Raw genomic sequence first — 26,538 nt, forward strand, 5'->3', positions numbered from 1 at the left:
AATACATGTGCATTTTGATCCAGGATATAAAACATCAGTATCAAAACTCTTTTATCAATCTCTTCCCAGTTGTATCCCCACTTGCACCATTATTCAAAATTCGTGTTAGTCTTGCCTTTCTTTTATTTTGATTCTCTGCTGCCAGTAAATAACAAAATGATTATTCTTAAAAAATACTTTTGAGCTTTGTGTAAGTGGAATAATTTTGTGGGTATTTGTCTGAAGTATATGCAGTATTTTGTGACTTGCCCATTTCACTTAGTTTTATGTTTTTGAAGTACATTCATATCAATGTACATAATGGCAGTTCTTATTTTTACCATTATCTGGTTTTTCACTTTGTGAATATACTATAATTTATCTATTGAAGCACATTTGGGATGTTTATAGTTTTGTGCTATTTTAAGCATTGGTAGTTATAAAGTTATAGGGAATGTGTATTACTTGGAACAAGAGTTTCTCTAGGAGATAATCAATACATGGATGGTTGGATAGATAAATCCATAGACAGATAGATAATAAGACAGGCAGATGGGTGGATAGCTATTTTTAGTGGTAAGTTTGGTAGATTGTAGGATAAACATATGTTCTGTTTATAGATAATAATGCCAAACTTTTCCTGAAGGACTGTATCAGTTTACATTTACACTAACAGTGAGTGAAAATTTTGTTTGAAGCTTTTAAATTGGCTTTGGTGAACTTTCTGTTTGCTTGGGTTTTTTTGTTTTGTTTTGTTTTTTGGTGGTACTGGGGATTAAACTCAGGGTTTTAAGCTTAGTAGGCTTGAGCCACACCATACCTTCAGCCCTTTTTGGTCTGGTTACTTTCAAGATAGGGGTGTAGTGTGTTTTTCTTTTTTTTTTTTTTAATGTCTAGGGCCTGCCTGGACCATGATCCTCCTATTTTATGCTTCACACTATAGCTGGGGTGACAGATGCCACTGTACCCAGCAAGCAAGATATGGTCTCAAAAACTTTTTTGACCTTGGCTGGCTTTAGGAGGTGATGGATCTCAGCCTCCCAAGTAGCCAGGCTTACAGGTGTGAGCCACCAGCACCTGGCTTTCTACTGTCCTTTTTTATTATTAATAATTTTGTTCATTTAAAATTTCCTTGTGAGTTACTCTTTTCTGAGAAACTTCTTCATGTCTTTTGGCCATTTATCTATTAGATTATCTTTTATTGATTTATAAAATTTATTGTTATTCTAAGTCAGTACTGTCAGTTTTATTTGTTATAAATATCCTCTTCCAATTTGTAGCTTTTTTTTTTTTTTTTTGACAGTACTGGGGTTTGAACTCAAGACCTTACGTTTGCTAGGCAGATGCTCTTACCACTTGAACCACTCCGCCAGCCCTTTTTTTTATTGGGTATTTTCGAAATAGAGTCTTGGGAACTATTTGCCCAGTACTGGCTTCAAACTGTGAACCTCTTAATCTCAGATTCCTGAGTAGATAGGATTACAGGCATGAGCCACAGGCACCCGAATGTGGTTTATCTTTTTATTCTCTCAGTTTTTTAAAATCTGGAAGTCTTCAATTTTAATTGACATTAATCATTCTTTTTTTGTGCTTGTAACATGCTTAAAGTTTTCCTTTTCTAACCCAAGATTTTAAAGATACTGTTTTCTGTTACTTTTTAAAAGTAATTTTGGTTTTGAGTGTCCTACTTAGGTTTTTGATTCACATGAAATTGACTTGTCTTAGTGCACGGCATAAGGAGTGTATCAAGTTTGGGGCTTAGACTTACTTATCCTGGGATGATTTACTAAAAAGCTTATCCTTTATCTGATCAAATTTCCATATATGCCTGTTTGGTATCTGGTAAGATAAGTCCCTAGCTATATTTTTTTCAGAAGTTACTTGGCTGTTCTTACAGCTTCTTACATTCATATAAGTTTTAGAATCAGTCTGTTAGACCCTCTTCCTCTTCCAACACAAACATACACAAACTCTCTTGGAATTTTGATTGGAACTACATTGAATACATACATTGATCTGGGGAGAGTTGATGTCTTTATAATACTGAGTCTTCTAGTTTAGAGAGTGATACATCTTTCATTATATGACTATTCAGGACCCTTTTTTGTTGTTAATTTTTTACAAAGAGATTTCATAATTTTTCCATAAGAAATCGCTATTCCTGAAAACTTTTTGGTGGGACTGGGGTTTGAACTCAGGGGTAAACGCTTGCAAAGCAGGTGCTCTACTGCTTGAGTCAGACTTCCAGTCCATTTTTTGTTCTGGTTATTTTGGAGATGGGGTCTCTCAAACTATTTGCCTGGGCAGGCCTCAAACTGAAATCCTCCCAGTCTCAGCCTCCCAGGTAGCTAGAATTACAGGCATGAGCCACTGGCAATGGCCCCTGGCAATTTTAAAATATTTTTAGTACATAGAAACCTTGGTAGTTACTAATAGTAGTAATAAATAGTACCTTATATATTCTGGATATTTGTATCTTATAAGATAGATATTGTTCGCAGATATTCTCCCATTCCATTGGTTGCCTTTTTCTCTGGCAAATTTTTAATTTTCATGAAGCTCAGTTTATTTTTCTTTGTATTCTGTGCTTTGGTATCATAATCAAGAAATCATTGCCAAATCTAATGTCATGAAACAGTTTTCCTCTAAAAGTTTTAGGTCTTTCATCTATTTTTTTCTATTTTTCATCTATTTTTGTCTTTTGTTTATTTTGAGACAAGGTCTCTTATGTACCTTGAGACCAGGTTGGCCTCAAACTTATGTTCTTCCTGCTTCTGCCTCCCTGTGCTGAGATTAAAGGTATGCACCACCACATCCAGTGTAAGTTCATTTTTATAGCTATTCAATTCTTTGTGTATCTCACTCTTTTCTTAAGAGTTAAAAAAAAATAAAAAACAAAAAACCTTTCTAAACAGGATTAACAATGAGTAACAATTTTACTGTCAAGCCAGGAACTAGACCCAGTCCAGAAGGAAAAGACTTGAGGCTCAAGAAAGGGAAAGTAGTAGATTCTTTGAAATCTATAAAAATGCATTGGAGCTGCAAATCAGCATGAGGGTTAGCACATGGCTGTATACACTCAGAAGTACACTGCTTTCTTCCCAGCCCTAACGTTTTAAACAGGCAATCCTCTTTCAGTCTGTAGGAAAGAGAGCTGGAAGAGTATTAGAATAGGTGGACATTAGTTTTTAAGTTAATTTTTTTATTTGATTTAACTGTAGATTCACCTACAGTTGTGAGAAATAAAGCAGAGCTAGCTCATGTACTCATTACTCAATTACCCCCAGTGGTAACATCTTGTAGAACTATCATGCAGTGTTAAAACCAAGATAGTGACCGTGATGCAGTCTAGATGGAGAACATTTTCTTCACCTTGGTAATCGCTCGTATTTTCCTTCTATAACTACATGTAGAAATTGTCTCACTTTTTCTATCCATTTTCATCCTTTTTTCTCTCTTTGTTTTGATTTTATGGTTTCTAATGCTATGCCTCTTCTTGTTCATTAATCTTTTCTTCAGCAGCACTAATCTGTTCATCCTGTCCATTGTGTTCATCTCAGATATTGTACTTTTCTGAAAACTTAGTTTTTTAATCTTCCATGAACTTTTTATGTGCTTGTCTACTAATTCTATTACCAGTACCATTTCTCTGTTTCATTAATTGATTTTTCTCCTCATTCTAAGCAATGGTTTTCTGTTTCTTCATATGCTTGTTTATTTTCAAGTGAATACTACTAGACACAGTAAATTTTGCCTTGAGGGGTGCCCAGTATTTTTTTATTCCCATAAATATTCTTAAGCTTTGTTGTTAGATGCAGTTAATTTGCTTATAAACAGTTTGCTTTCAAACTTTGTAAGTTTGGCTTGGAGTAGCTTTTTGATTAGGCCTCTTTTGGTCCTACTACAAAGTGCTCCTACCTGATGCCTTCTGTCTGTATTAAGAGATTTTGTTTAACTCTGCTAGTGGGAACCTCCTCATCTCAAGGGATTCTTTCCCTTTCCTCCTGTAGTTTCTTCACATGCTAATGCCAGAGTACTCAGATGAATACTCAAGGATACTATCTGGCAGGTCTCTGGAGCTTGCTATTTGAGCGGCTTTCTTCTCTCCTGTATTTGCCTTGTGAATTGTAGCTGAGTTGCCTCCTCTTCCCCCTTTTGAACTCCCAGCTTCATCTTTTCAGTACTGGATTCTCCCTTTCTGTATTGTAGCTTGGAATGTGGCTCACCTTGTGTTTGCTTTCACAGGACTCATTGTCCTGTGTTGTCTTGTCTGCTCAACATTTGAAGATCATTGTTTCATATATTGGATTTTGTTTTTTAGTTAAGTGGGGGAGGATATGTCTAGTTTTTTGGAGAGGTAGACGATAAAAAGAGGTAAAGTATTAGCAGACTTATCAGATAGCTATAAGAATTGTGAAGAACTTAAGCAGAAAAGGGAGATAAGCATACCAAGAGGATTTGTAACTTTAAATAAGATGATGGGAGAAGGACCTAACTAAGAAATGGGCTGTCCTGGTTTTCTTTAGATGTTTAACAGTTTGTCCCCAAATCTACTGACTTGTCCACAAATGTACGGTTTGGGCAAGATAGGTTTGGCAACTTGTTTCTGGTCTGCTAGGTGTCAGCTGTGGGCAGCTAAAAGATTGGGGACTGGAATGATCTGAAGCTTCTTCACTTAGATGGAGTGTGGTTGATACTGGTTGTCAGCATCTCATTGGGGCTGTGGCTGGCATAACTAACTACACATGGCCTATCCATTTGACTGTTTGGCTTACTTGCAGCATGATAGATAGCTGTATTGCAGGGCAAGCACCTGAATGTGAGCCAGAAGTTGTAGTGCCTTTTCTAATTCAGCCTTGGAAGTCATTTTGTATAGTATACAGAGTCACTAAGCCTGGCTTCTATTAAAAGGGACTGGAATTAGACTCCTACTTTTGCTGTGTGTCATGTCAAAGAATTTATGGACATGTTTAGAACTAGTACAGTGATATTTGAGCCAAAGAGGTGAGGCTATCCAGAGAAAAGCAGTTCAGGCACACTGTACAGAAACACAAAGATGGTGGATGACTGATAGTTTAGGTTTATTTGTGATTTAGTTCCAACCCTACAATGTCACCTCCTTGTGGACAGTTTTGTTCACTGTTGTATTCTAATCACCTAGAGCAGTTTTGACAGCTGGTTGTAGTTCAATACTATTTTGTGAGAGAAAGGGTCAACACCCTGTATCAAAAAATTCTGAAAATGAGCACATAATCTTTAATCTGGTGATTCTTTCTTTGAGGAAGAAATATTTTCTTGAGGAAAATATTGTATAGTCAAGCAATACTGTAATGAAAATTTGAAGGTGCTTAGATGACTAATAATAGCAGATTAGTTAAATGATGGTTTGTCTGTAATGGAAAAGTGCAATTTATTTATATTTTTGACTTAAGCATACATTAATAATATGAGGGTACAGTGTACACAATGAACAAGTTCGCTCCACCCATTATATTCCCATTCCCCTCAACAGTGCAGTTTTTAAACTCAATGTTTTAGTACAGGAAGGTGAGTGAATATTGGGGACAAGAAGTAATTCATATAACTCTGTATTGAATGATCCTATTTGGTTAGAAATTAATTATTCAACACAATGTGTATAGAATGAAAAGATTCTAATAGGATGTATATCAAATTGTTAATGATTGCTCTAGAAGTTATTTTAGAGTTGCTTTTCAAAAAAATCATGTACTATATTAGAATTATATTTCTAATGTAAAAGTGAAATTACCTTTTAAATCAAGTTTGTTTTCCTTGTAAACTAAAGAAGGAGAAAGATAAATATGTACAGAAAAAGCATAGAATGATATAAAACAAGATTTTTTTCAAGAGATTGTCTCTTTATTATAGGTTACTTTTGTTTCCTTTTATATGTTTCTGTATTGTCTTGTTAAATGCTTGCCTTATAATAAAAGAAAGAGGTTTATATTAAAACTACTTCTCTTTGTTAAAATTTATCTGTTTTCCATACTATTTTTTTAATCACTCTACCATAGGTTTTTGTAATCATACAAGAATGAGATCTAAGGTAAAAATTATAAATATAACTTAAGAATACTATCCTAGATGATATGCTGATACTTTAGTTAATACATATTTTATCACATAAATGTCTTTAGGTTAATTGCTCTCACTTTGTCTTTTCTCTATTTTATAGAAATAATTTGTAATTTATTTTATTCTTATATGTCATAGGATGTGTTTTGGAGATGCAGACAAAATATCTTTGATGAAATGAAGAAGAAATTTTTACAGGTAGTCTGCTGATGTAACTGATTTAGTATGATAAACAGCAGAGCAAATAACAGCATGTTAGCATTTTTATTTAATAACAAGGCATGTCTGAAGTTTTATGCTTGTTTGACAATTTTATTTCTATCAATTTAATAATACAGAAGTGACCTTAAATGCATTTTATGTGTGATAGGCCCTATTTTCCTCTCTTTTTAAATTAGAGTACATTAATTGTACAAAGGGGTTTCATTGTGCTATTCTCATATATGCATATGATATACTTTGGTCATATTCACTGCCTCTATTACTCTTTATTAGCCCCCACTCTTTTAAAACAATTTTAATGGGTTTCATTATTCAGTTTTCATAAAGGTGGATGGAGTACTTTCATAGTCCTTTTTTTTTTTTTTTTTTTTTTGCAGTACTGGGCTTTGAATTTAGGGCCTACGCCTTAAGCCACTCCAAAAGCCCTTTTTTCGTGAAGGGTTTTTTCGAGATGGGGTTTCGTGAACTATTTTGCCTGGGCTGGCTTCAAACTGCAATCCTCCTGATCTCTGTCTCCTGAGTAGCTAGGATTATAGGTGTGAGCCACTGGCACCCGGCCATAGTCCCTTGTTTTTAACAAATGAGGATGAAAAATTGATATAAAAGCCATAGAATCCTTTGTTTTGCCTTTCGATATGGTAGTTGCCAATTTTTTGAAGATGTATTTCTTTTCTGAAACATCAGTAGTGCTAGGAATTAAAATAATTTAATTATTAAGAAAGTTATAACCCAGAAATCTTACTTGAAGAGTTTACCAGAAATACTGTCTTCCTGATAAACTGAAAGTGTGTTACAAACCTAAAGTTACCTGCAATGTACCTTTCCATTCTGATTTTTACTTCAGATTTCATTTTCCTTGGGTCCCTTTAGTTTTTAAGTTTTTTTTCCCCAAAGTTCTTGTGTTAAATGTCTTCTATGCTTCTCAAGTGTGTGGCAAGAGAGACCTCTTAGAAAAAGATCCTATAAGTAACATCTGAACATCAGTTGACTAAGGGTTTGGGAAGGTGAGGAAATAGGATTTTGTTTTGTTTTGTTTTGGCAGTACTGGAGTTTGCCTAGGGCTTCAGTGCTCCTATTTTATGCTTTCCACTGTGGCTGGGATGACAGGCACACACCACCACACCCAGCTAGCTATTGCTTGAGATGGGGTTTTACAAACTTTTTTTGCCCAGGCTGGTCTAGAACTGTGATCCTCTCCATCTCAGCCTCTTGCATAGCTTGGGGTATAAACATGCACCACTGCTCCCAGCTATTGATTGAGATGGGGTCTCACTAACTTTTTGCCCAGGCTGGCCTCAAACTTTATCCTCCAGATCTCAGCCTTCCCAAGTATTTAGGATTACAGAGGTGAGCCACCATGTGCCCAGCTCTTTTTTTCCTCCATGTAAGATAGTGCTTCCATTTGTAGCCCAGGAATTGACATGCCTTAAAATAAAAGAAATAATAAAAATGGCATAGTCTGAATGATACATTTTATAAATTCAGTCAGCAATTCATACTAACAATTCTCTTTTATAATCTGTAACAGTAGCTACCCAGAAGGGTAATGCTCTCAGGTTTAATTTTATAGCAGCTTTTGTACCAAGAAGTAGAGAAAATGGACATGTGAATGTGTTTATATGTAAGTTTGCAACCATAATATATTTTTCCTTTCTAATATCATTGAGCACTGGAAGTTTGGCTTAAGTGATTTAGTACCTGCTTTGCAAGTGTGAAGCTCTGAGTTCAAATCCAAGTCCCATTTTTTAAAAAAATCCTTAAAATGAAGAAAGTGTTGAGAGAAAATGAGTTGACTGTTGAATGTAGAGACAAAGAAGTCCCTTTAAATGTTTTAATTCTTGATGGTAAATTATTTTCTCCCAGAAAAGTCTAATGCTGATAATTTTGAATTTTATTTTAATATTAACTTATTTCCTACATGCTGATGAATCTTGGACATATACCATTAATTATACACCTTAGTTTGTACTGTTGTTGTTTGTGGTACTGGGAGTTTGAACTCAGGGCCCAATGCTTGGTAGGCAGGTGCTCTATCACATAAGCCATGCTTCCAGTCCTGTGGTTTTTAATTAGAAACATCTAAGAACTATTTTTTTAAACAAAATTATGATGTTAACATCAGAGAACTCAGATTTGACCTTTTAACTACTAGGAATGTCAAGGAAAGAAGACAAGATTATTTAAGAGGTGAATGTGCCTTCAACAGACTCTTGAGATTTCTTAGAAGAATTACCTATGTAAACCAATTCTGTATGTTCCTAGCAGCAAGGTTATATTTGGAAGAAAAGGATGTTTTTAATCCCAATATGTTTACTTTTTATAAACAAGGTTATGCTTCTTTGTTTACTTTTTTTTTTTTAAGGTTTTTGTTTTTCATGGTACTAGGGGTTTGAACACGGCTTCACACTTGATAAGCAAGTGCTCTACCTTTTGAGCCACAGCTTTAGCATTTTTTATTTAAGTTATTTTGCAGATAGGGTCTCACATTTTTGCCCAGGCTGGCGTCAGATGGTGATTCTCCTATCTACATATCCCAGATAGCTGGAATTACAGCCACGAACCACCGCTCCCAGCTCTTAAAGCTTCTTTTCTGACCTTTCTAGGAAATTAGCTTTGTTTTTGTAGTAAGTTTAGACACAGAACACTTTTAGCATGCACAATGTCAAATATAACTGCTATTTTTTTCTTGTTCTCAGAAATGTAATATTACTGAGTTGCTTATAAAATAGTTTTAACTTTACATGATTTATACCTTTTTTGTAATTAGCTAGATTTTTCGTGTAGAAACCTTGTGCTCTTCTCATAGCTCATCTGAGGTATATTAAATATTTTCCCAAATGGAACATGCTAAACTTCACATTTATTTTCTCTTACGTAGAATTCATAGAACTCTTTTACTAAAAAAAATTTGTTCCTTTTCCTAAATCATGGTATCTCCTCAGATGTCTTTCCTTAACAGTGGGTGTAGTACTTAAATAGGATCTCTTCCCCCACCCCTGTTACCAATACCACCATCATCACACCTTTCCTGACTGGATTTGCATGTGCTTAACTGTGTCTTGCTATGTTTTTGTTACCTATTACTATGTAACAGCCTACCCTAAAATTTAGTGACTTTAAAAGAACAATTAGTTTATTTACTCACAATTTTCTGGGAAGGGGTTGGAGCAAGAGCTCAGTTACTTACTTCTGCTCCATGTGGCATTACTACTTGGCTTGGCTTGTGCCAGCTTTAGATAGAATATCCAAGGAGGCTTTTCTTATATACCATACACCTCAGTGTTTCCCCTAAATGGCCACCTTCACTCCATGTGGATTGCTAGATTTTCCTCAAAGCATGATGTGCATTTTTGGAGTTCTTGCATCCCAGATGGTTTATAAGAGGGAAAGTTCCAAGAGGTACAAAAGGTAATGCTGCTGGTTTCTTATGGCCCTTCCTTAAGTTACATAGTATCACTTCTGTCACATTCTGTTGTCCTAGGTGGTCACATGGCCAGCCCACATTCATAGGAAGAGGAAAAAAAGGTTATCAAAGTTTTAGCCATCTATAGTTCATTATGTTACTAGTTTCTCCTTTGGCATTAAGTGGGATCAATCTGGGTAGAGTCTCAAAGAAATTAGAATTGCTTTCCTGTTTTCCCAGTGGCAAGAAATACCTTTTTGCATTCAGATGTTTTGGGAAAACTACATTATTCATTTATATTGCAGAGGGTTTTTGTCTCTTGAAAAGCTGTTATGAAATTATTGGTCTACCTTATTTATGACATCTTATAATGGAAAAAAGTATTTTCTTATCACTTCCCACAGTGGAGGTGAAGAAGGAGAAAACTTCACTTCAGTTTGATTAGTGTTGGCAGTAGTTATTCTGAAAGTTAAATGGAATCTGTGCCTGCTAGCCACACATTTTTTTTTCTTTTTCTTTTATTATTCATATGTGCATACAAGGCTTGGTTCATTTCTCCCCCCTGCCCCCACCCCCTCCCTTACCACCCACTCCGCCCCCTCCCTCTCCCCCCCACCCCCTCAATACCCAGCAGAAACTATTTTGCCCTTATTTCTAATTTTGTTGTAGAGAGAGTATAAGCAATAACAGGAAGGAACAAGGGTTTTTGCTGGTTGAGATAAGGATAGCTATACAGGGCGTTGACTCACATTGATTTCCTGTGCGTGGGTGTTACCTTCTAGGTTAATTCTTTTTAATCTAACCTTTTCTCTAGTTCCTGGTCCCCTTTTCCTATTGGCCTCAGTTGCTTTTAAGGTATCTGCTTTAGTTTCTCTGCGTTAAGGGCAACAAATGCTAGCTAATTTTTTAGGTGTCTTACCTATCCTCACCCCTCCCTTGTGTGCTCTCGCTTTTATCATGTGCTCATAGTCTAATCCCATTGTTGTGTTTGCCCTTGATCTAATGTCCACATATGAGGGAGAACATACGATTTTTGGTCTTTTGGGCCATGCTAACCTCACTCAGAATGATGTTCTCCAATTCCATCCATTTACCAGTGAATGATAACATTTCGTTCTTCTTCATGGCTGCATAAAATTCCATTGTGTATAGATACCACATTTTCTTAATCCATTCGTCAGTGGTGGGGCATCTTTAACCACACATTTAAAAAATTTTTTGGACAGTACTTGGGCCTGAACTCAGGGCCTCATGCCTGAGCCGCCCCACCAGCCCTTTGTCCTGTGTGTGTGTGTGTGTGTGTGTGTGTGTGTGTGTGTGTGTGTGTGTGTGTGTGTGTGTATGTGTTGGGTATCTTCGAGATAGTCTCATGAACTATTTTGCCTGAGTTGGCTTTGAACGGTGATCTTCCTGATCTCTGCCTCCTAAGTAGCTAGGATTACAGATGTGAGTCATTGGCACCTGACAGTAGCCACATATTAGATTAAATTATAGGTGAAATAAAGACTGGGCCAGAAACTTGGGTATAAAGTAATGGCTTATAAGTGTCTAGCATAGACCTTTATAGAAAAACACTTTGTTTAAATTATACTAGAATCAAACTTGAGCAAAATCCTACTAGCCCAGAAATTCCATATGTAGAATTTTTTAGAAAGAAGAAAGAGTATAATTTTTCTTTTTCTACTGTGGGGGATTGAACCCAGGGCCTTATGCATGCCAGGCAAGTGCTCTACTACTTGATTCAAACCCTAGCTCTTTAGTTTGTATTTCGTTTTGGAGATAGGATCTTGAAGTTTTGCAAGGCTGGTCTTGAACTCTTGATCCTCTTGCCTGTACTTCCCAAGTAGCTGGGATTACTACTTGCCAAGCTATAGTTCTCTCTTGAATTATGGAATTCTAGAGATTTCCTTATTTTTCTTTATACTCTTACTATTTTACAAAAAAAAAAACTGATCATAATTATATATTTAGAAAAGAAAGGTGTTATTAAAAAGAGTAAAGGGAACACATGAGGATTACCTTTTGTGTTTATTAGAGCACATTTAGTCTTCATATGGGATAACATCTCTATATGTTTAGGTGGAGGAGAAGAATTGGGAGTGCTTATATTTTGCACTCACTTATGTAAGGAAAGAACTGTCTAGCCATATGATGTTGCCACATCACTATTGTTATGTATATTATAATACAGCACTTTTGGTTTCCAAATTCTTAGGAAAGGTCTTGTTCCATGGTCCATCAACTCCAACCTGTCTGAAGCTTTATAATCTGGCTACTTTGGCTGGTAAAGTGGCATAAGTGGTAGAGTGTATGTCTAACAAGCACAAGGCCTGAGTTCATTTCCTCAGTACTGCCCCAAAAAATCTGGCTACTGCAGTATTTTATATCAAGAACTCTTGAAGAAAATGTGGTATCTATACACAATGGAATTTTATGCAGCCATGAAGAAGAATGAAATGTTATCATTCGCTGGTAAATGGATGGAATTGGAGAACATCATTCTGAGTGAGGTTAGCATGGCCCAAAAGACCAAAAATCGTATGTTCTCCCTCATATGTGGACATTAGATCAAGGGCAAACACAACAAGGGAATTGGACTATGAGCACATGATAAAAGCGAGAGCACACAAGGGAGGGGTGAGGATAGGTAAGACACCTAAAAAATTAGCTAGCATTTGTTGCCCTCAACGCAGAGAAACTAAAGCAGATACCTTAAAAGCAACTGAGGCCAATAGGAAAAGGGGACCAGGAACTAGAGAAAAGGTTAGATCAAAAAGAATTAACCTAGAAGGTAACACCCACGCACAGGAAATCAATGTGAGTCAATGCCCTGTATAGCTATCCTTATCTCAACCAGCAAAAACACTTGTTCTTTCCTATTATTGCTTATACTCTCTCTACAACAAAATTAGAAATAAGGGCAAAATAGTTTCTGCTGGGTATTGAGGGGGTGGGGGGGAGAGGGAGGGGGCGGAGTGGGTGGTAAGGGAGGGGGTGGGGGCAGGGGGGAGAAATGACCCAAGCCTTGTATGCACATATGAATAATAAAACAATAAAAAAAAAAGAATTCTTGAATCATTGAGACCTAACTACTGCTGTAAAAGTGGATCTTTTGCTATAAAAGTGGATCTTTGGGAGTTGAAATTGTTTTGAGTTTGCCACTCTTTTATTGTAGGCCAGAAATTTTTGTTTTAAAGGTCCATTTTATGTTTCTTAGTTTAAAATTCACATGTGTAATATCCATTTTATGTGCAAATATACACCTTAAATGTATGTTAAGGCTTTTTTCCTTTTCAGAAGAGCTAGGTATGGTGGTGCACACCTGTAATCCTAGCTACCAAGGAGGCAGAGATTGGGAGGATTGTGCTTTGTAAAAAAAAGTTGGAAAGCCTTATCTTATTAAACAAGCCAGGCATGGTGGTACATGTCTGTAATCCCAACCACATGGACTGTATAGCTAGAAGGATTGAGGTTCAGGGTTGGCCCTGAATAAAAGTACGAGAGCCTGTCTGAAAAATTACTAAGGAAAAAAGATCTGGGGGCATGGCTCAACTGGTAGAGTGCTTGCTTTAGGAAGTGAAAGAATTGAAACTCCAGTCCTGCCCACCTCCCCCAAAAAAAGAAAAAACAAGGTGGTGTGGTGGCACTCATGCCTCTGTAATTCCAGCTGCTTGAGAGGCAGAGATAGGAGGATCACAGTCTGTGGTCAGTCTTTGGGTTCAAAAGCTCGAAACTCATTTGAAAAATAATTAAAGCAAAAATAGCTGGGGATGTGGATCAAGTGGTAGCAAGTGTGAAGCCCTGAGTTCAAACCCCAGCACTGCCACAAAAATAAGTGTTTATTAGTTCTGTTCTTTTTTGTTTCATTTGCATTTTTATTTTAAATCGGTTGCTGTTGATAAATATTTTGATTTGTCTAAAATGGTAGCCAATCTTTTAAATATAATTTAAATAGCAACTTCTATTCTAAACTAATTGGATTAATCTTAATTTACATGATCACTTGCAGTCCCAAAATTATATATTACAGTAAGAAATTACAGTACTTCACCAGACAAACAAAAAACCTACGGGTGTCCTGTTTTCAGTACTAGTCAATGATAATAATTAGATAAAAATGGATTATGTGGAATTAACAAAAGGTTGGAGTTGATTTTGATGTAAAAGAAGAAGGAAAAATATAAATTTTTGGGACTGGAGCTGTAATTTGGTGTTATAGTGCTTCACTAATATGCATGAGGCCTGGGTTCAGTCCCTACCACCAAGGAAGAAGGAAGGGAGGAAGAGGGAAAGGAAAAACAAAAGAAATACATTCTTTTATATGGTACCAGTGCGTACATATCATGTCTCTGAATAATCTGTTCTGGAGATGGTCAGAGGTCCTCTAGCTCCAGTGACTGCTGCACCTGACTTTCAGGGAAAGGAGATCTGTATCACCAAATTTGTATATTAGAAATGCTGTTCTGGATTGGAATACGAGATTGAAAGGAAAACTTCTCGGGAATTGTTGCTATAATTTTATGTAAGATACTCTGATTATTGCAGGCAGGAATAAAGAGGGTCAAGTGATACGTAGAGGAGCATAGAGTTGATAGGATTTTGTGACAGCGTCACTAGAAGAGGAGGGATGAGACTGGAAGATGTTCAGCTTAGCTCTCTGGTTTCAGTACCTAGGTAAATGATGACACTATTCACTGAGGTGGCTTTACAGTGGAGAAGGGAAAGAAATTCTTTGCATTCAGGTGTCTGGTGTAATCTGAGGTAATCACTTCCCTGTGGAAAGTGGAAAAGAATAGCAATGTTTTTCAAGAACTTGAGGGAGGGTATAGCTACTTTGAAAAAGTTTGCTTTAAAATGTTTTGTCTTGGTAATTATTGGTTAAAAAAAAAAAGGAGAATTCACAAATTCTCAGTTTCTAGAATGGTTGTTGAGTCCTTCCCTGTACTCCTAGCTAATCTGTTTGGATGAACTTGTCAGCACTCAACACATTGATAAATGAGGCTTTTTGGACATCTGGGCTATGGCTACAGCAGTGTAAAGATCTTGGTTATAGGTTTTATAATCTTTAGACAGTCCTCACTGCATTTCTGTACAGTTCTTTTTCTGTACCTTCACAAGACCCAGAAAAGCTTGGTTGGACTATGCTAGCATGGTAATAATACATTTTTAAGGATGGGCTTTGTAATTTTTAGCTTAAAATCTTCATGGCTTATTTACTGTTTTTGCTTTATAACCCTCAAAGGTTAAAGCAAGTATCCACAAGAATGACAGTTGATTCCGAAATATGCCTCAGTTTTTCCAAAACAAACATATAGATACCATATTTGAATATTTGAAATATACATTAGAATGTATTTCAAACATAATAAAACAGTATTAATAGCACAGAGAAAATAATTAATATTTTCGGGTTCTCTTACATGTAATCATAAAATTTTATGGCAAATTATAATTGTTTTCCTCTGAAGATAAATAATACTGAAAATAATACATATTTTTGCATTTCAGATAGAAAATGCTGCTGAAGAACCTAGAGTCTTATGTATAATACAAGATACTACTAACTCAAAGACAGTGAATGAACGGATCACTTTAAATTTACCAGCATCTACTCCAGTCAGAAAGCTCTTTGAAGATGTGGCCAACAAAGTAGGCTATATAAATGGAACCTTTGATTTGGCCTGGGGAAATGGAATCAATACTGCTGATATGGTAAAACCCCAGACTTAAAGCATCTTCTTTTAAGCTGCTAATGATGTTATTATAGGTGGTGTTATTGTTTAATTACTAATGATTATATTAAAGCTTGGACATTACAGTATCTTTTATATGCTAAGCAAAAGTATAATAGCTTCAGTAAGAGCCTGTGTGCAATTCAATAACTGGATCCCCTTCTTCCCTTTGCCTCCATTCTGGATTCAACATTTGTTCTCCTAAAGTTTACATATTCTTATGTCATCAGTTTTTTCGTTCATGAAAGGTGATTATCAAAATATTGTGACAATAAAAGAAAAATTTTATTATTTGCTGAATGGAGGGATGTTCCTTTTATGTTTTCCAATAAAGAGTGTTTAAAATTATGTATTATATGATCTGATTTTTCAATAGAGATCTGTAGAAAAAAAAGTGAGTAGAAGGGTTAACAGATTATTGCTAGGTGACTTTTTATTTGTGTATTACTGGTTAACTTTTTTCTTTTTATGTATTTAATTTTCTGTGTATGAACATGTATAGATTTTGCATTAAACTCTCAAACCCAAAGAGTTGGTGGTCCTGGAATTTGAACTCAGGGTTTTGTACTTGCTAAGCAGGCACTCTACTACTTGAGCCATGTGCTTCAGCCCTTTTTCAGATAGGGTCTCCTGTTTTTACCCAGGGCCATCTTTGGACTATAATCCTCCTGATTTTTGCCTCCAGAATAGGTAAGATTATAGGTGTGCACCACCATGCCCAGCCCTCAAATATATTTTAATTTATTTTAATGGCTGCAGTCTTCTCAGATATCTTTGAGGTCCCTATTTCAGTCTTCTACTTCTTCAGTTAACTAGTTCCTTAATTATCCTTTATTGCATTGAGTTTATTTCTTTCATAATGTATCATTTCCTCAAATGTCTAGTGATTCCTGTTTCCTACCCATCTTTATATTCAAGAATTTTGTTAACTTTTCTGTGGATGCTGATTAAAATTCAATATATTCAATTTCTAATTTGGGGCATATTGCTGGGTATGGTATGTTTATACTTTGTCCTGGAATGAACTAGTTTCTGGCCGGTATTGAGGGGTACCAAGTACCTGGCTGAGTTGTATTGTTTTGCCTCTCTGGCCCTATTCCTCTCTGGTGGGGAATAGGTGCTGCTGTCAGGTTTTTAGCCAAGGAGGAAAAGTAAAGAGGCCAAACTGATCAGAATGCCTTTTCCTACTTTCTCACTTTAGTGGTTCCCTGGCCTCTACCTCTTGACCTTAGTCCAGAGTTCCTTGCCACCTTTATCTCCACAATAGTCTCCTTTAGGCACTTTGAACTAAGGTTTTTTATAGGTTTGTTTTTCCATAAATCCCAACTACTTTCTAGTTTGTTTTTTTTTTTAACTTCTAATAATTTCTGGTTTGCTAAGGAAAGGCATTCTTTATTTCCTTGCAGCGTTCTTAAATTTTTGTTTTAAAAAACTTTTTTGACATTTCATGGAGTTCAGAGGAGGATTATTTGGTGGGCCTATGCTTAGGTCACCACTTGATCCAATCTTGTATTAATTTTTACTATGAGAACAAGCATGCAATTACTAGAAAAAGTCCTAGGAACCTTTGATGGATGCCTTTCCTTAGACCTCTTTTTATAAGGGAACTAATGCCATTCATGAGGGCTGCACCTTCAAGACCTGCTAATATATCACATTGGGGATTAGGTTTCAACATACGAATTTTGGAGCAATACAGGCATTCAGATCATAGTGCTGGTGTTGATCAGTTTGATCTCATCTGCACTATTAGAATTGTATTCTACATAGTCCTTGTTTCCTGTCTCTCAGTCCAATTTTACCCTGCTGTGAGGAGCACTGTCAGTCATCTTAAATCATAGCATTCATATTACCTTCTAATCCAGAAACCTTTGTTTTCTGCCCACTACCTACTACTTAAAAATCTGATTTGGGCTGGAGGCATTGTTAAACTGGTAGAGCACCTGCCTAGCAAACTCAAGGCCCTGAGTTCCAACCCTAGTACTGCCAAAAAAAAAAGAAAATTCTGATTCCTTGAGTTAGTATTCAAGACAAGCCATGATTGGTTATTTAAGACCTCATAACTTTTCTTTCTTTCTTTTGGTGTTTTGTTTTTTGGTGCTGGGAACAAAACAAACCCTTGCCTTGTGAATGCTAGGAAATCACTGAATTACATTCCCAAGTCTTTGTAATCTTCACTCCCTGATACTGGATTATTTTATTTTTTTAATACAAACGTCATGTTATCCCATCTCCATCTTTTGCCATTACTGCTCTGTATTTTCCAGGAAAATGCCTGTAACAGCAAATGAAATTATAGTTGTATCCCTGTGTTATATAGAGGGCATAGTTTTAATTGGCTCAACAGAAAAAACAATTAAAGATGCTCGACGTTACCTGATTTGACTTTAAAATCATATTTTGCTTTCTATTCAGTGTTTTAGAAATACATAGAAGTGTTTTAAATTAGTTAGCTTTTTCCCTTTGAAATTGATCAGTAGTAAGATTGGGTATTCTGAAACTTTGAGTATTCCCTGGTACATCACCATGTAACTGTTAGAGTTACCTCTTTTTCATACTAAAGGATAGCTCTGAACTGTTATGAGTCTTCCCACATCCTTTTTATCTTTTACCTTTAAGAAGCCTTACTTAATGTTTGCTCTTGCTACTTTAAAAGCAATTTCCTCCTCTTTTACCTCCTGTGCACTTTTTCTTCTGTCATGATACTTATCACATTCTTCTTTTATTATGGTGGTTATTATTTGAGTTTTCTGTTTGGTAGAGTTGTATTTTGATGACAGAAACCTCATAGTATAAATTTTATATTAACCATATACGGTCCTACTAGGGATTCTTCCATAATATCTTCAAATAGCTCTATGTCAGGATTCCCATTTCTGTGTCCAGCTATGACTTGTTTCATTTCTGTATTTCTGCTTGCCTACTGTATATTGCTACAAGTATGTTTCATGTGCTTTCTACCCAGTGTTGAATGGATGCTTCTCTGAAAACCAAACCCATTTAGCAGCCTTATATTCAGAGGCACATTTGTTGAGGTAAAATCCTTATGTACAAGACACCCAGCAATGCCTTTCCTTCTTTCCTGAGGCTTCTCAGAGCCTCAGGTTTCCTATGTTCCATCTCTCATGGATTTTAGGAGGTGAACCAGAGTAACTTTTTTTTGTTGTTGTTAGTACTGTGGTGTGAACTCAAGTCCTTATGGTTGCTGGGCAGGTGCTCTATCACTTGACCTGTGCCCTCAGCACTGTCTCCCCTTTTTGCTTTAGTTGTTTTTTATGCCTGGGCTAGCCTGGACCAAAGGCCTCCTATTTATACCTCCTGTGTAGTTGGGATGACAGGCATGAACACTGAACCCAGCTTTAACACATATTTTTCAATTACTGTATTCATAGTATTGTTGTTAATTCTATATAAATAAAACCTTACTTAATCTGTATAACTACTTTATGAAGTTGGTGCTATTCTATGGCATAATATTATATATCAGGAAAACTGAGTGATGGGGAAGTAAAATAACTTGCCTAAAGCAAATTTTTTTTTTTTGGTAGTACTGGGGCTTGAACTCAGAGCCTTCCTAGGCAAATAATCTATCACTTGAGCCAAGCCCCTAGTCTTTTTTTTTTTTTTTTTGCTTTAGTTATTTTTCATATAGGGTCTCATGTTTTTGCCTGGCACTGATCTCCAATTATGATCCTCCTATCTAGGCCTCCTGTATAGCTGGGACCACAGGTACATACCATCATGCTTGACTTGTTGGCTGAGATGGGGTCTCACTAACTTTTTACCTAGGCTGGCCTCTATTGCTCCTGATCTCTACCTCCTGAGTATCTTGAATTATAGGCATACACCACCATGCCCAGCCCTATTTTTGTTGTTGTTCTAAATACCTGTACTTTGATACAGGGTCCATTTCTTAAGAAGTAAAGGCATTTCGTGAAATGAGTCTTAAGGAGAAATCACCCATGTTTTTAATGTAACAATAGTTTTAAATCAGAAAAATAGTGTTTGTTCCTACTCCCTCATTTTTCTCAACAATGATATGTAGTGTGGGTATATAGGGTTTAGAGCATACAGAGTTCCATCTCTCATCCACCTACAGTGAACACATCAGACTGACAGCCATATAAAAGAGCTAGGTGAAGACTGTTGAACCTTAGATGTTTCATTTTCAAAGAAATGATCACTTTCATCCCCCTGGGATCCTTTGAATACTTGCAGTAGACTTGAAATGGGTATCATTTACTAGGATAGGCTTTTCCTGAAGAAGGTTCTTCTGAAAGTTGTACCATATTAGTTACATTTTAGTTATGCTACACAATGATTGGGATATTAATGTGTTACTTATCTGGGAATTCTCACTATATTCATAGAAAAACATTTTATAGTTATGAGTTAAGTAAAATTATCTTTATGTTTTGTGAAAATTCATTGATACTGCATACATTTTAAAGACCATGGAAACATACAGGTTTTTTTCTTTTAGTGGTACTAGAGTTTGGTTTGAATTCAGGCTTTCACACTTGCTAGGCAGGTGATCTCTTATTTGAGCCACACCTTCAGCCCCATAACATGTAGATTTATGTGTGTGGTACTTAGTGTTACCTCCTAACCTTTACCATTTCTCTCTTTAGGTTGTTAGATGTTGGGGTATATGAGCCTGTCAGTGTATGTACTGTCACTGGGCTTAGCCATCCCAGTTTACGAGAAGATAAGTTAATTCCAAGTCTAGATGAAAAAATGCTGGAATCATTATTTAAAACTACTGTTTATGTGTGTGTGTGTGTGTGTGTGTGTGTGTGTGTATATATATATATATATATATATATATATATATACGTATATATGTATATATATATTATACTTAGTATTTATCATAATCTGAGCTATAATTTTTATGCCCATAGGCTCCACTGGATCATACCAGTGACAAGTCTCTTCTTGATGCTAATTTTGAGGCAGGAAAGAAGAACTTTCTGCATTTGACAGATAAAGATGGTGAACAGCCTCAAATACTGCTGGTGAGCTATTTAGAAAGCCTTATATTCATAATTTTTGTGCACTGTCATTTACTACTTGAAAGTGCAGTTTTGCAAAGGAAGGAAAGATATGTTTTACAATTGTGTGATAAAACATCATTTTTTTCATTGTATGTCAGCTTGCTCTATATGTACGTGATAACATGGATACATGGGCTATTCATAGCACTATAATTTGTCTGTTGTAACATTGGAGTTAACATGGGTTGCTGTCTTGAAGATCACTGCTTACTAGGGATGGGGGGTAGTTCTGGGATAAACTTAAACACCACAGATATCTCCTATGTTTCGGTGGCCTTCCTTTTGATCAGACATTCACTTGGTCGCTGTATTCTTTTGTCAGTTTTTTATACATATATTTGGGGATGAGAGGGCAATTCCCATTCCTACCCTGTCCCACTGCATCACCTTTTATGGAATGATTACTGTGTAAGTTAAATGCTTTTCTTCTGCTCTTTTCATTTTTACCCCAATTCACATTTATTTTAGTAAGCTTTCTTGTTTAGTTCAATAACCTTAGAGATTATCTAAACCAGTAACAGTTATTTTTCAAGAGAGTTGACTTTTGAAGAGGTTGGCATCTGTAAATTAAAAAACTACACTGAAAATAACTTTTTGTCCTCAAAAGCTGTGGAAAGTAAATCTTATCTGATGGTTACAGATGAATAAGAATACATTTTAGAGAATGTGGGTTAAAAGAGATTAAGAAAACCTGATCTAATTTTGCTTGCTTTTTTATAGACTCAATTAACTAAGGTTCAGAGAGTTTTAAGGACTTTTTGCTCAGGAAAACGTTCTATTTTATACTTTTCATTTCAGTATCTATTGTGAATAAAATGTGTCTGTGGATAGTAGACAATAATTAAATGTAGTGCATCCATTCTGAAGCAATATCAGAATATGCCCTCTGACCTTCCTTAATCTCATCATTTATTTTTATAAAACCACAAGATTTTAATTAGTCTGAGTGACATTGAATTCTAAAGTAGCTATGAATTCTAAAGTAGCTATTAGAGAGCAAATGCTTAGTAATTATTCTTTAGTTCTTAATTGCTTGGGCTGTTTTTATGTCCCTTAATTCCTGACAGCATATTACATATTAATAGGAAGTTTATTATTGGAAACCATGAGTAACTCTCCATCTCTTCCTGTATTAATACTGAGTATTTGCTAGACCTGTCTAACTGCCAATGGTAATGTAAAAATTAATGGTACACTTGTCATCAAAGAGTTCACAGTGGTACATTTGTTATTTTCGTACCAAAAAATCTCCTTTTCTCATGGAAACAGAACATTTGAAAGAAAACTTTGAAAAGCTGGGAAGTAAGCACTTTGGAAGTGATCATAAACACCTCTCCTAAGTGTTCTATCTCAAGTATTCCTCAAACCTGCGTATAGGAAATGGAGAGGGTATACACTCCTTTCTTTGAATGCCTTGGTTGTAGCAGTAATGCCACATCTGTTTTTCACTGCCTCTTAAATTAGTATGTCTTTTTAATTCATTGCTTTAGTATACTTGCTACTCAGTAAATGTTGGTTATGCTGTATTTTAGGAAGATTCCAGTAGTGTGGAAGACAGTGTTCATGACAGGTTTATAGGTCCACTTCCAAGAGAAGGTTCTGTGGGCTCTACCAGTGATTATGTCAGCCAAAGCTACTCCTATTCATCAATTTTGAACAAATCAGAAACTGGTAAGATTTATTATTGTTGTTATATTTTCATAAAGTCATGGAGCATTAGACCTAGGGTAATCTTAGTGATTTCAAGTCTTACTGCCTCATTTTATGGATAAGAATACTAAATTACTAGCTAGCAGTAGCAAAATGAAAACAAGATATAGGTCCCATTCCCTCTCACATTGCTGTTTTTACTGTATTGCTACTGCCTCTATTTAGTAACAACTTAAAAGATATTGGCTATTGTATTTGGAAGGAATAATTTTTGATAATTTTCTATTTCAACTATAATCTTAAATATTTGAACTTGACTTCCTGTAGAAATGAAATATTTATTACCTCATTTGGGTTAAAATGGACTATGAGGAACATAGGTCCATTTTTGAAGCAAATAGACCATGGTTACTGTATTGGGTCTTTGTATCTTTTAGTTTAATTGTATGCTTAAAATGAATCATGTCATTTTTAAATTTCTGCTAACTTTTTTCTGAACATAATTAAGGCTAGATTTTGAATTTTTTCAGCTTACTTAGCTAGCTTTATATAAAGGTTTTATTCACTTATCATTTATATATGATTGGTTACTTGCCTAATGAATATAATGCAGATACACATTATATATCTTTAGGTAGAATCATCTTACAATAAGTTTTTCAGGAGATAGTACTTTTCATGTTGAAAGAAATAGAAATGGGCTTAAGAGAAGCCTTTGTACAGCTAGTTAATGCTATTTTGTGCTAGGTATAGCCTCAGAACCTTTACTCTAAAAACTTCAAATTAGGTGACTTTAAATATTACATTATATATTATAACAAATATCTGGTATAAAAAGGTAACTATAGAGTTACATTGCATGTTTTGTTTTTTTATAACCAGAACTGAGAATAATTTCCTTTCAGTTAATCATTATGAAGGCTTAATGGTTTATTTGTTCTGGAAATAATAGTAGAAGCTAGTCATGTTTGGTGTTTAGGATAATTTACATAAAAGTAGAACTTTTTGCTGCAACCCACTAAGAATAAAAGGGAATGAAAAATTATCTTCCGTTTCAGATACTAAGCAATAATAAAACTTTCCCATTATATGGTCAAGATTCTCAAATTTTTATCTCTTCAAAGATTATTTGGGGGGTACTTGTAAAAAGTGTAGGTTCCAAGGTATTACTTCACAAAATGCTAATGTAGGAGTAGTCTGGAAGAAATTTTTTTGTTTTGAATAAACTTTCTGATTGTTCTTTGATAGTTGGAACACTTACAGAAAGCTTCAGATTTAACAAATCAGCATTCTTGACAACTGATTCAGTCCTTTATGCAAGAAGCATTTCTAGAATACCTTCCTTATGCTGCATCTAGGTTCAACTTCCTAGGGCTCCCTGAGGTCTGTAAATTACTTGAGATTAAGACAGATTTTTAAGAAGTGTTCTTTCTTTGCACAAATATAATACTTGACATTGTCATAATGTAAAATGAAAAAAGTGAAAATTACTGACAGTATTCCTAGCAGTAACCACTTCTGGTGATTTTGCTTATTTTTATCTTCTGTACATATGATTTTAAGAAAATGGGAGATCATGCTATAAGCAGATGTTTAATACATAGTTTTCACTTAATTCTATATCAGTAGCATTTTTCAATGCTGTTAAATAGTGCTTTAATACAGAGTTTTTAATGGCTGAAAAATAGTATTTCTCTCATTGTATGGATTTAGATATTTAAGCTATTTCTAATTGTTACTAATGTGTGATGAAAATTCTTGTACATCTTTGTTTTCAGGTATGTTTCCAGAAATTGAATTACTAAGTTGAAATTTATTAAAAACAGTTTTTAGAAGGCTTTGATATACATTGCATTTAATCATACTCTTCTTTTCCTTACATACTTCCACTCCCTTTTCCTACCTGTACATTTTCCTCCAGTGTTCTGACATACTGCCTTTCTAAATTGAAATAGTCTGTAAGCATCTGAAGGGGTGTCAGTAACTGTTGAAACTTCCTTAAGAAGTTATTGTAAATTTTGGCACCATTTACAAAATGTCTTCATTGGAAAATGCTCTCATGATTCAGCTCAGGGGTTGGGGAACACATTTTTCAGAAAAAAAAAATCTGTTTTATCTTGTCTTCTCCAGGGGTTAGCCTGTTTGATTTCTCTTTCCTTCCTTGTTGATTCTATATAGAATTTCTCCTACAGGATGCCTTCTGCAGGATGACATATGTTCTTACATTCTTCTTTCTTACTGACTTGTACTGAGTGATAGGATTACAGGCATGTACCACTATGTCCCACTTCATTTACCTTTGAAGGCTACAAGTAGATTGGCTGTCTCTGGACTGTTGACAAATTAGAGAAGGAAAATGCCAGGCAGGCTCAGCTGAGAAGAAAATGTAGAATAACATAGTCTCTTAGTTAAAATGCTACTGTTCATAGAGAAGGGTCTATTTATAAGAAAAGAATAATACTTTCCTTATTAATAATTACACCAGATCTCCTACAAGCTGTGTTACTTGTAATCATAGACATTGTTCCCTCATGTGTACCTGCTACTGTACTAGGTAGTAAGAGAGAAAGAAAAAGAAATCAGGTATGACCCCTGTTTTAACATTCTGATAGGGGAAGACACATAAGTAAGGAGGTTATAGAACCATGAACTAAAGGCTCTCCTATGGATTAAGAGCAGGGTGCTATAAGAACACCTCAGGTGGTAGTGGTCAGGAATTAAAGCATTTTGTAATTTTGTAATAATGTAGAGTAAAATATTTTAACACATGTACACAGTATTCAATCAAAGATTGAACCTTAGGACAAAGTGAAAAGCAGATTAACTACTTGGTCTTTTTTCTTGGAATCATGCAAGTGAAGATAGTGTGGCTCTGTATCACTCCTTGCATAGTATGGCATATTGCTGACCTGTAGAATTTTGTATTTGATATTTGATAGCTTGTTAAAATAGAGGAATTCACTCTGCATTACTTAAGAGTCTCAGGGTTTGTGAGTCTGCATGTGAGGAATTTATCTTATATGTTATTAATTCTTAGTAGAAGTTGGTATCTAGGACTAATGACAAAGATAAGTGATTTAGTGCAGTCTTCCTGTGTTTGGTTTATATGATATTTAAAGTGAATGTTTAAATATTTACATTTTTCTATTTTAATCTGTAACTTTTAGATTTAGAGAAGAAAGGTCCTATGCCAGTAAGATATACTGTATTAAACATATTACTCTTAAAATTTTACTAAATGTCATATAATAACCGTGTGTATCTCTGGACATACCATAACAAGGTGTCCTGACTTTTTCTATGGAACAAAGTTTATATAATGTACATACTAGAGAAAGGATATCTTCCCCCCAATCCCCATTATACTGGGGATCAAACCCAGGGCCCTTGCGTGCTGGTAAGCATCCTACCACTGAGCTACATCCACAGCCCTTTGGAGAAGGAATCTTTCTTAGGTGCTGTTGAAAAAAAAATTGAAATATTTTCCAACCGATTTATGTTAACTTTTCAATCTTTATTATGTGTTATATTCATATTGCTTCCTCTTTCATTATTTTTAATATAGATGCTAATTTATGTACATTTGTATTTTCTCTTTAAAGGATATGTGGGATTAGTAAACCAGGCAATGACTTGCTATTTGAATAGCCTTTTGCAAACACTTTTTATGACTCCTGAATTTAGGAATGCATTATATAAGTGAGTATTTAAAAATAATCTGTAAGTAAAATTGATTTAAAAATGAAAATATAGTCTTTAATAAAATTTAATTTACTTTCTTATTTGTAAAGTTTGGGACATTTCTCTCTTTGTAAGACACAACTTCTTGAATATTAAATATACACATGAAAAAGGTAGAGAAAAAAATCAGAAGTGCATAGACAGGAAATAATGATGTTATCTGCTTTTGAGAGAATCCTAATATGTGACCCATATACTCCTTTTCCTCCACCTGCCAATGTAAGAATTCAGTTATTTTTAACTTACAAACTTTGTTTCTAATTAAAATCTAATACATGTTTTGTTTATGTTTGTATATGTGTGTTTCTAAGACTGTTTACACCAGACACTTTAAATTGCTCTGTGGAGGAAAACCATATTTAAATAAACTCTAAAATTAACAATTTATTTTTATAGATGTCCTACTATAATACATTTACAGTATCTTTGCTTTGATTTATATATATTTGTATATTTTTTAAAAATATGTTTTAAGATATTTTAAAGTGTCAATAACTGATTTTTCTTTCTTGTGTTACCTTTGAGTAACATCTTTAAAATTATGCAAATATGCATTTGAATTATTTTTGAAACTTTTAATTGGTTGTATTGCTCAAACAACATTATATGCAGCTATAAGCTTGTTTGAATTTACTTGAAAAGGTTGACATGTTTTTTA

The 26,538-nt window shown here is 35.1% G+C and overlaps 1 protein-coding gene across 3 annotated transcripts in view; it reads left to right on the forward strand.

The window, feature by feature from the left end:
- The window catches only part of Usp47 (ubiquitin specific peptidase 47), a 105,917-nt gene that overhangs the window by 22,984 nt on the left and 56,395 nt on the right, over positions 1-26,538 (forward strand). For 2 of the 3 annotated variants that reach the window (XM_074041474.1, XM_074041462.1), the window contains exons 2-6: positions 6,214-6,273; positions 15,209-15,412; positions 20,337-20,450; positions 22,022-22,160; positions 25,742-25,838. In XM_074041474.1, coding sequence (XP_073897575.1) covers positions 6,214-6,273; positions 15,209-15,412; positions 20,337-20,450; positions 22,022-22,160; positions 25,742-25,838 — 614 coding nt within the window. The remainder of the gene's footprint in view (positions 1-6,213; positions 6,274-15,208; positions 15,413-20,336; positions 20,451-22,021; positions 22,161-25,741; positions 25,839-26,538) is intronic. The other variant, XM_020166360.2, reaches the window with a different exon arrangement.

This window comes from Castor canadensis, chromosome 1 (assembly GCF_047511655.1).
Source record: "Castor canadensis chromosome 1, mCasCan1.hap1v2, whole genome shotgun sequence".
NCBI classification, from domain to species: domain Eukaryota; kingdom Metazoa; phylum Chordata; class Mammalia; order Rodentia; family Castoridae; genus Castor; species Castor canadensis.